General features: G+C 30.3%; 2 protein-coding genes across 2 annotated transcripts; one reads left to right on the forward strand and one right to left on the reverse strand.

Annotated features, from left to right (window-relative positions):
* Positions 1-3,328: 3,328 nt before the first annotated feature.
* On the reverse strand, positions 3,329-6,199 carry LOC145933129 (uncharacterized). The gene is made up of 9 exons (XM_083032638.1): positions 6,059-6,199; positions 5,269-5,455; positions 5,054-5,189; positions 4,680-4,897; positions 4,559-4,619; positions 4,347-4,475; positions 3,948-4,283; positions 3,706-3,788; positions 3,329-3,621 (listed from the first exon to the last, which is right to left on the reverse strand). Exons 1-9 carry the CDS (start codon positions 6,093-6,095, stop codon positions 3,495-3,497), a joined length of 1,314 nt encoding a protein of 437 aa, XP_082888764.1. The 5' UTR covers positions 6,096-6,199; the 3' UTR covers positions 3,329-3,494.
* A 971-nt stretch (positions 6,200-7,170) lies between these two features.
* Positions 7,171-10,307, forward strand: LOC145933130 (galactokinase). Its single transcript, XM_083032639.1, has 6 exons — positions 7,171-7,332; positions 8,202-8,388; positions 8,606-8,748; positions 8,967-9,264; positions 9,444-9,765; positions 9,878-10,307. The coding sequence occupies exons 1-6, from the start codon at positions 7,171-7,173 to the stop codon at positions 9,945-9,947; spliced, it is 1,182 nt and encodes a 393-aa protein (XP_082888765.1). The 3' UTR covers positions 9,948-10,307.
* The last annotated feature ends 183 nt before the right edge of the window (positions 10,308-10,490 follow it).

Genomic DNA, 10,490 nt, shown 5'->3' on the forward strand with positions numbered 1-10,490 from the left:
GGCGTAATTAATGGCGCAGCATGAATAGCAGAACCGCCTGATAGTCGATAATTATTATCTGTATTGCAATTTATCAACAGACGTGAGGAAAATCATGAAGTATAAATAGGACATATTGATGAAGTTATTACATCGAAACAAAGACATCTTTCTGCGCATCATCTCGTCATCATCGATCATTTAACACGACTATATATATATTTCGAAACTATTATTTTTTTTATTTATTTATTTAAAACTATTATTCTTTTTATTTATTTATTTATTTATTTCTTAATTCATATCTTATGCGGCTTTGAATGGCTTTCAGTTTCTACAGCTGTTCTTTTTTGTATAAGCGTATTTAAAGTTGGAGTTATAATAAATCACATCTAATAAATAAATAATGAATAATATCATTATATATCAAATAACTCAAATAATTTAAATAAATTAGATAAAACAAATAAAATAAATAAAACACCATAAAACACCATAAAACATCATATAAAGTATAGTCTTGAATTTGAATATTGCAATTTAGAATTGAATTAAATTAAAAATTGAAAATGCCAAAACTAAAAATAAATTAAGGAATGTCTTATTTGTATCTTGTGTTCTTATAATTAAATAATCGCAATTTTTATTGATACCAAATTATATAAAAATTATGTATTAATATCAAAAAGAAATCTTCTGTAATAGTATCAATTTAATAATCGAACGACTAACGTATAGCCTTTATATATTTTGACTGATCTTATGTCTGAAAAGCGAACTACATATATACTATGGCCCATATTCTGGATCTTCTTTTATCGATAAAAGCGCTTTTAAGCATACAGTTTCTGTAACAGAAATTATATGCTTAAAGCCGTATAATCAGACTAGAGATTGAGATTAAGATTAGATTGAAATATAACCAATCAGAATAAAGAAAACAAATCTCAAGTTTGTAAACTTTGCTCTGATTGGTGAAATTTCAATCCCAATCTCAATCTCTAGTCTGATTTTACGACTTAAAAGCGCTTTTATCAATAAAAGAAGATCCAGAATATATGGGCCTATATATATATATATATTAGACTTTAGACGATGACATGTATGGTCAATCAACAACCAAGGTCACGCTGACGTTGATTATATAGCAATAATATGTTGTCTTCTGAGAAGAAGGTGTGCAGTGATCTTTGTTATTATATTTCGTATAGTACCGCCCATACAACTTAGCGTCACAAAATTGCATAACAATCTTTATTGACGTCCATATATACCTATATGTAATTGCTGAAAGATTCTTAACGTGTGAATCATATGCTGTGGAATTATGTCCGATGTTCATCATCACATATATGAGAGAAACACACACACTGAAATATCTTTTATTAAATTTAATATTAAATATTATTGTAACGAGATGCTTGTTTAACAAAATTTTACGAAACTTTTCTCTGATCAAAAATAAAAATATCATTACATAATAAAAACTTAAAATTGAATTATAATATATTGAGAATAAAATAAAAAGTAATTTTTATAAATAATTGAAAGTGCTATATATGACTAATACGTTTACATGGCTTCTAACTTCGACTTAGTAACGCTGATGTTAATTATAACTCCTACTTAAATAGTGTGAGTTGCATTTATGCGTTCAGGTTTATTTTATTCCCATCAAGCTGAAATAGCTTATTAATATAATAAAACTTATTTCGACTCTTTCGAGTAAAGTGGGTCAAGGATTTTCATTAGTATCAATAATATATATAAAAGTACGAAAAATTAGATGCTTGCTTGTGGTAGGGTTGTGGTCTGCATATGTAAAAGTGACCTTTTACACGTCCTTTTTACATTGACGTGTAAAAACCCTAAGGGCCACTTCGATCAAAACCCGATCAATTTAATCGTAATTATTGTATAGATTATAGATAGTAAATGTGATTATCCATCTATTTCGATTTTTATAAGAATTATAAATGCGAGCTAGTAAATTATTTATAAATGTTGTTAATCGATATTATGCTTGTTGCTTTATGCGACTTTTGGCCAACAATTGGTAAAAAAAGAGTATAAAAACGAATAGATTCACAAATAAAAAATAGAATTCTGCTCTTGTGATCTGATCAATTACTTGACCCGACCTGAAAAATAAACTTATTCGCGGAGAAAACTGCGTAAAAAAAAAAAAAAGAAACGTCCAAGGACAAACCGGATTATTAGAAATGCATATTGTATTAAAGCAATGACGCGTATATGTACATATATATATACGTTATTATATATGATTTAGTGATTTTCTGATGCGGTAGTCTGTATGAGCTTGTAGATTGTGCATTGAAAATTGAGATTGAAGATTCAAATTTGACCAATCAGAATATAGACATTTTAGTTCCCTTTGTTCTGATTGAGTCAAATTCCAATCTTCAATTTTCAATCCTTTGTGTCAGATTTGATACATGCTTAGGTTTGTCTTTGTAGCTCATTTTATTGCATTTGTGTTTTCTTTTTTCTAACTCTTATAAATTTTTAGTAGAATTTTTAGTATATGTACACACATATATAACTAGTGCAGGAGTTCATTTATAGAACAAACCTAGATGAGTTTTACTAGCTCCACACTATATATAAGCTTTGATTTCCCTATTTATTGATTTTTTCATAGAATAATATATATATATATATATAGACTGCTCATACAAATTTTCGAATATAGCTATTATTTATCGATTTGCTATTATTTATTATTATCGCTTTTGTTATTGCTATTAACGTATGCGTGTATGAAAACGTACACATCGCTGCAATTGTGATGAGTTGGACGAGTTGCAGTATGTCGCAGCTAGTATATATACAAAATATTGCTGTATAAAATATAAATATTATCCATTCTCCGGCGAGTTAGAGGGAGATCGCATAATTTGACAGTTTGAAAACAGTTAAAATAGCAGTGTTTAAGTGATTTTGTTCGTTTAATGCGAGTTTAACATACTATATCTTTGAAGAACAAAGAAAATTGTAATATATTTTTCTCGAATTTAAGACTACAATTTTGAATAACTGTCATTTTAGAAATTACACAGTTTGTTCGAATGTCAGAGATTTAGCAGTGAGTAATTTTATATAATTTTATTCGTTAAGTAGAAATTTTATATCAAGTCTCTCTTCAAAGCATGAAAAAATAATTTATTACTTTGTATAATTAATTGCCCTAAACTCTCTCTCTCTCTCTAATTCTATAGGTTAAAAGACAGAATATTAGTCTAAAAGACATAATTTTGTCATTTAATATATATATATATATATATAATGGCATATGTGCGTATTGGCAAGTATAAATTTCTTTTTTTAATTTTAATATTTATTAAATAATAAGATAAAGACATAAATGGCGCGCATGTATATCATGTGTATCTTATAATATTCTAGAATTAATAAATAAGATATATATAAGGAAGATATACAAAGATATAAATATTTTTTCTTTTTACATGCATGGCTCAATAAATTTATATATATCATACTGCAAAATGAGTACGCTGAAATCCCTGTCCCAAACTCTGTAATATTTGTTGAACTTCAGTTTCATTCCGATGATAAAAGATATAAGCATCAAATTTCGTTGCCATGTTACAATTTGTTTCCCTAAAATCAAAATAGGACATAGGATAAAATGTACATAATTTTTAAATATGCAATTTATTTTGATATTAATTTGATAGAGCTCACCCTGCGATAAATGCGAAATAATCTGGAATGTTGGCAGTACATCCACATGACGAGATTTCCATATAACTTTGTTTGCACATTGTCTGAAAAAAGTCACTTTAGTTCAATATATTATATATTTTGTGTATTTAAATTTTATATATGTATGTATATAAGAAATATAATATATATAAAACTTAATAATTATTACTTTTATTAAACTTAATTATTTTAAATTTTATTTGTTATTCTAATTAACTTACTCGATTATCTATCTCTTGAGTTACTACAATGCCAATTTCTAAACATTCAAATTTCACAGGCACTTGCTTTACTTCTCCCGACTTTAATAATCGTCGAATGGCTTTTTCAATTTGTTTAACATCACCTTCTGTACCAACATGTACAGAGCCGCAATATTTCACCGAATATCCGCTTAATGTTTTATTTTTTAATTTAGAGATCTGAACTCTTTTAGTGGCTTCTGCTTGGTCTAATTGTGATGATATTTGTATTAAAGACTTCATTCTCTCAATATTCGAACTTTTGATAAGATGCACTATTGGTTCATAAAGTTCACGAGATTTTTTGGTACGATGCTAAAAACAGTAATTATCAGTACAAAAATTTGTAATTTTTTATTGATGAATAGATATATGCACCTTAATGATATGTAAAGTTATCGGTTGTCCACTAGCTTTCCTCATAATTTTACGTAATTTTCCTTTGCTATTGCCATTGATGGCATTTTCGTTTATCTCATCTAATACATCTCCGATTTCAATTTTATTCTGTTTTACATACAATATGTAAATAATTAAATTAAAATGGCAATTTAAAAAAATTATTAGATATTAAAATTTTTTTTTCTTACATCTTCAGCAGCTACTGATTTTTCATCAACATTGACAATTAATGCCTTCTCCTTGGTGAAACTGCAGCAATAGGAGCAATTAGGATTCATCAATTTTCTTTTGATTAGAATAAACACTTACCACACAGAGATACCTAAACTTTTGCAAGGTACAAGTTCTAAAGCTACACATGATGGCATTTGCCAGGTGTCATCCAAGAAAGTTGCATTTCTTAAATTCAGCTTAAAATTAAATTTACTGCATTGCAATAGTACAGACAGTAGTATTTCTCGTAAAATATCATCCCCCAGAATGCTCTTTAAATCATAAAACTCTGTAGCTAAACTTGGTATTTTCGTCTATATGACCAAAATTACAAATTCCTTAAGTAAAAATAATATATGTTTTGTATATGTTTGTATTGTATGTATATATATGTTTGTATTGTATGTAATATATATATGTTTTGTTTTGTATGTATACGTGTGATTGCATTTCGATAGAAGATGTCTCACCAATATTTCTATCGGCATATGAAGGCATTTTCGCACCAAACATACTCGTATCAGAAAACGAAGTCGTCCAATAGATGTGTGTATTTTCGAATTTTGCTTTACTTGTTCTACCACCAAAGAGAATGTATTATAGGAGCTAAAAATCATATTAATAAAAATTAAAAAGCATAAATTATAAATCATGGGTATTGGAGAAAATAGAATAATTTTTGTACCTATAATTTTTTTCAGCAACATATTCCAACCAGTGCCATGCGCAGGATATTTTCAAGTATCCAATGCCATCGAAACAAGGCAGTAAGCCCTTTTGTAAGCAGTTTTCAAAACATTTACAGAAATGACACAAATCCTCGTTTTCATCGTTGATCTCTTTGGGATATTCCATCAGCTTTCGAGTCCATCCTGAAAGAACATATAAAATATATTAAATTAGTTGACAAGCTAATACATATTTATTACACAATTATGTTTATCATGATCAATTTCCAATACAAAATGAAGTAAAATACAATAGATAAATTAATAAAATTTGCAACAAAATTATGATATTAAAATATATATCATCGATGAAAAAAGGACTACATATTATTTATTTCTTAGAAAAAATATAAAATGGACCGCTATTCTCATCAAATAATAATAAACATTGGCTCGATGCAGATAGGAAAACATTGAGGACTTGAAAGGTTAATAATTTTAATTAATTTTAAAATACAACACACATGTATGTTTTACATATACAAAATACACAGATATGTAATATTTAAATAAAAATGTATAATATTCTAAACTAATATATATATATCTCAAAAGTATAAAATGAGATTTATATATAAAAATGATTACAAAAAAATTGAAAAATTAACATATATCGATAGCATTTTCTTTTTCTTTTTTAATCACACATGTATATAATCGTATAAAGTGAAAGAAAATTGTAAATCTTTCTGATGATTGGTGTTTTCATAATAACAAGACATCTAACCTTCTAAATTGCAAAATTACCTTTCAGCTCTTTGATGAGGGGATCCGAGACCGACATGGCACATTCTTCGCAAATATTGCCTTTAAATCACCTGCAATGCGTCCATGACTGATATGCCCTTGCAGAAAATCGATTTATCGCCGTAATTTGACTTGCACACATTACTTGGCCTCGTCAGCGACACACCTGCATTCAGCGCTGCACTGCATTTTGTTCTAGCTGTAGAGAGAGAGATGATGGTAAATAGTAATAATATATGTATTATATATATATCATAAAATCGTGCACTCTCTGAATTTTTCTTTCGCGCTCGCTGAAGATCGAACATTGCTTTAATAAAACACACGCACACATGTATGTACATACATACGTGTATGTGTGTGTGATAGCGTATAACGTGTGATAAAAACACTAGTCTCACCTTACTTATGTTACCTAATACAAAATTTTATGAAAAGCTGAATGAAAATTAAAATTTCAAGCTTTTATGTGCAGTTTGATATATGTAATTTGATGTATATATATAAATTAATATAAAATTTTTATATTTCAGAAATTTTTATATTATTCGCGTGAGAGAGAATAATGAGAATGTTTTTCGAATAAAAATATAATGTATACACCGAGATGTCTTCAATATTCGTGACATGACTCATCCGCTTGTATATATATATGGTATATATTTTGTCTTTTACACAATATATTATTTTTTATATATATTTTTATATTTATATTTAGATTTATTTATATATTTTATATTTAATTATTTTACTTACATTTATATTTTATAATTTATTATACTTTTATTATATATTGTATAATTTTACTTGCAGAGAAAAAATACAAGAGCCAGAGGACGATGTTGACGAATTAAATTCACGCGTGTCGATTCAACAAACAAAATAAGTTACGCCGATAACATATACGCGCCCACGTCATATTCTTATATCCCTTAATCATGCGTAAGAAGATTTATATTAATCACACAGTATCTTTATGACCGTCAACCGCGACGGTTATCATCATCCGTCTCGTCGCCTAATCTTTTTCCAATTTCTGTCGCAGAGTTCTGACATAGTCTCGCCGCGTTTCGAGAACGAACAATTATAAGTCTCGACGAAAATACTCCAACATGGCAGCATCGGTCCCGGACGTTCGCAGTGTCAAAGCGAAGGCGTTGCAGCTCTTCGCCGAGAGATTCAACGAGGAAGCCGCCGTCTGCGTGTACGCACCCGGCCGCGTCAATCTCATCGGCGAGCACACCGATTATAACGAGGGCTTCGTGTTGCCGATGGTAAATCCTCCGTCAAAGATGCACCTCTTTTCTTTTTTTTTTTTTTTTTCCTTTTCTCCTCTCGTCTAAATTTATTTCGTTCTAAAACGCAAAGCGCGATGCGAAACGGAGAAACTTTTATTTATTTCGAATAGCTTTTATGGTTTAAACAAATTTTTTTCTATTCTTTTTTCTTTTTTTCTCCCGAAATATTCCATTTCAAATGCAAAAAATGCGTTCAGAATGCGAAAACGAAATGCGTATATGATACGAATATAAAGACTTGTGTGAATTGTTATGAATTTTAATTGTTAATATATGCGCGCGAGAGTGAATTTATTGTTTCGATATCTGGTGCACACAGAGTTATAACTCACATTGACGTTCAGATGTCAGGGTCGCGTGACATCGTCGCTTGCGCTTTTCTCGCAATCTCGTCGCTTATATAATCAACGAAGATGCAAATGAGGAACGTTTGATAAACGTTCGTTCAGCGCGCCACTTTGATGGCGATTCAAACGTTCCTAATATGCGACGCATTCGAGCAGTCAAACGCTATTATAAAATAATATTGATGTTTTATGATCTCGAATCTTATATCGTTTGCTATGCAACCGGCGTTGCATTATTCGTCAATTAAAAATAATCTTGAATTTACAATGCATTATATTTATCCTATTATATTATAGTTTAATAAAAAATATATTGTAACTCTCTCTCTCTCTCTCTCTCTCTCTCTGTGCTTGTTAAATGCACTTACTATTAGTATAAGACACAAAGTTATTTTTTTATTTCATACACACATTTGCCATGATATTCAATAATATATATTTTCGATGATTTATCGTTAATAAAATATTATTTCAATATTATAATTTAATTATCATCAGGCGCTACCGATGGTTACGGTGATAGCCGGGAAATCTCACGATGGTCGAAAAACCAAAATTATTTCTTCGAGCGACGTAGTCGATGCTACAAACGAGTTTCAATTTGAGGCGGGGAAACGAGCTAATATAAAACCGGGGGAGCCAAAATGGGCAAACTATATAAAAGGATGCATCGCCAATTTTATTTGTAAGTAATTTTCACAGCTTTGATCGTTGTATAATTAATTCACATATAAACTACTTTAATTATAGTGTTAATTTTGCGGCATTAATTACATTCTTGTACAATTTTTTTAAACAAGAAAACGTTAAATATTCTACGATTAACAAAACAAAATAAATATCCGAGCGAGAGATTTGGGACTTTCTATATGTATAATACAACCGCGATATACACATTTTAGGCGACGTCTCTGCGTTTAATGCCGTGATTGTGTCAACTGTACCTGCGGGAGCCGGTCTCAGCAGTTCAGCGGCTCTAGAAGTAGCGACGTATACATTTCTAGAGGCATTGAGTGGGAAGAAACCGGAAAAGCCAGAACAGAAGGTAATCGCATAAAGAAATTGTTTGGTCCCGACAATTTTGCAAATACATAATTTTATTTATTCGTAATATATAATAAACGACTGCGCAAAGTATATGGATAATTAATATATGTACAACAAAGTTTGTACAGCCGTCTTAATATCATTAAAAAAACATTAATAATTGATTAATCAAATATTGTTTTATGAAAATATTTTTATCGGCAAATTTATTCACAGGCTCTGGCATGTCAAAAAGCGGAGCACGACTTTGCTGGAGTACCTTGCGGTATAATGGATCAGTTCATCTCGACAATGGGCAAGGAAGGCTGTGCTCTTTTACTTGACTGCCGAGATCTCACCACTAAGCAAATACCCATGGTACATATAGACGATTATGTTTTTCTCATAACAAATTCGAACGCGCCGCATAAGTTGAGCTCGAGCGCCTACTGCGAGCGCCGAGACTGTTGTTACGAAGCTGCTAAAATGTTGGGCAAGAAGAGTCTGAGAGATGCGGATATGAATGATATCCTAGGTAACGAGAGATTGTTTCCTTCAATTCTTATTATTCTTCGACTGAATCTTATTTTATTAAGTGTGTGGATAATTACTTTATACATTCATTATTTTAATACAATGGAAGTAATAAATTAACGTATATTCTGCTCTTTAATCATTTTTACGATATATTAGATTAGATTAACGCACTTTTAGCTTTATCACGGAATAACGCGTCCGATTGCATCGTGAGAAGAGCCCGTCACGTAATCATGGAAATTCAACGTACCCAAGACGCCGCGGTAGCGCTCGAAAAAGGCGACTTTCAGTTATTCGGCCGATTAATGAACGAGAGTCACGACTCGCTGCGCGATGATTACGAGGTCTCGTCCAAGGAGCTCGATTCGCTTGTCTCGGCGGCTAGAGAAGTGGACGGTGTGTTAGGAAGTCGTTTGACAGGCGCGGGTTTCGGTGGTTGCACTGTCACTTTGTTGAGAAAAGATGCAGTTAATAAGGCGATTCAACATATGAAAGCAAAGTTAGTATCTTTTTCATAATCTATTTTATATATAAGTTAGGCAACTCTTTCTTTGTCTCTTGTATTATTTTATTACTAAAATATTATATTACTAAAATATTTTTGGTCATAGGTACTCTGGCGTACCTGCATTCTACATAGCGAGGCCGACCGGAGGTGCGCGAGAAATCAGCGTTCACTAATTAGTGTTAATTTCTCAAATATACATATGTACATATTTTACAATGTTTACGTATGTTAACAATCGTGAGATATTTTAAAATATATAGTCGATTAGTTTTCCAAGTATGTCGCTTACTCGTGTTTATTGAATACATATTTTACGCGCGCGCGTTTGTATGTGTGGAGCAAAATTCCAATATATTTATAATAAGGTCTTTTTTTGCACAGTGAATGTAATGTCATCACAATTCATCACATATTTAACAAATGTATCGTACGATGATATAGAATGGTCCATACATACACACATTATTGCAGAATCACTATCTTTCTGATCACAATATGTACAAAAGGGACTGTAACTCTTTCTGTCTACCCCGTAAAGAAAAATAGATAGAAAATATACATTTTTTTTATATGTACGATTTTTTCTTTTTGAGAAAATCTATTTCAAAAATTAGAAAATTATAGAATCTTTTATTATTTTAAAATATATATTTATATAACGTGCATTATAATAATGTATTAAAAGTCACATAAGTAAAATAGAGAAAAATATAATT

This window comes from Prenolepis imparis, unplaced genomic scaffold, assembly GCF_030444845.1.
Source record: "Prenolepis imparis isolate NDT839.2.m4 unplaced genomic scaffold, iyPreImpa1.0 SCAF_2, whole genome shotgun sequence".
In the NCBI taxonomy this organism is placed as follows: domain Eukaryota; kingdom Metazoa; phylum Arthropoda; class Insecta; order Hymenoptera; family Formicidae; genus Prenolepis; species Prenolepis imparis.

Excerpts from the sequence above, each read along its gene's own strand:
- LOC145933129 (XM_083032638.1), bottom strand. The coding sequence starts at position 6,095 with ATGTCGGTCTCGGATCCCCTCATCAAAGAGCTGAAAG. Across the intron at positions 4,620-4,679 it reads AGTTTAGGTATCTCTGTGTG|TTTCACCAAGGAGAAGGCAT; the intron begins GTAAGTGTTTAT and ends CTATTGCTGCAG. Across the intron at positions 4,284-4,346 it reads TAACTTTACATATCATTAAG|CATCGTACCAAAAAATCTCG; the intron begins GTGCATATATCT and ends TACTGTTTTTAG.
- LOC145933130 (XM_083032639.1), top strand. The coding sequence starts at position 7,171 with ATGGCAGCATCGGTCCCGGACGTTCGCAGTGTCAAAGCGAAGGCGTTG. Across the intron at positions 7,333-8,201 it reads AGGGCTTCGTGTTGCCGATG|GCGCTACCGATGGTTACGGT; the intron begins GTAAATCCTCCG and ends AATTATCATCAG. Across the intron at positions 8,749-8,966 it reads CGGAAAAGCCAGAACAGAAG|GCTCTGGCATGTCAAAAAGC; the intron begins GTAATCGCATAA and ends ATTTATTCACAG.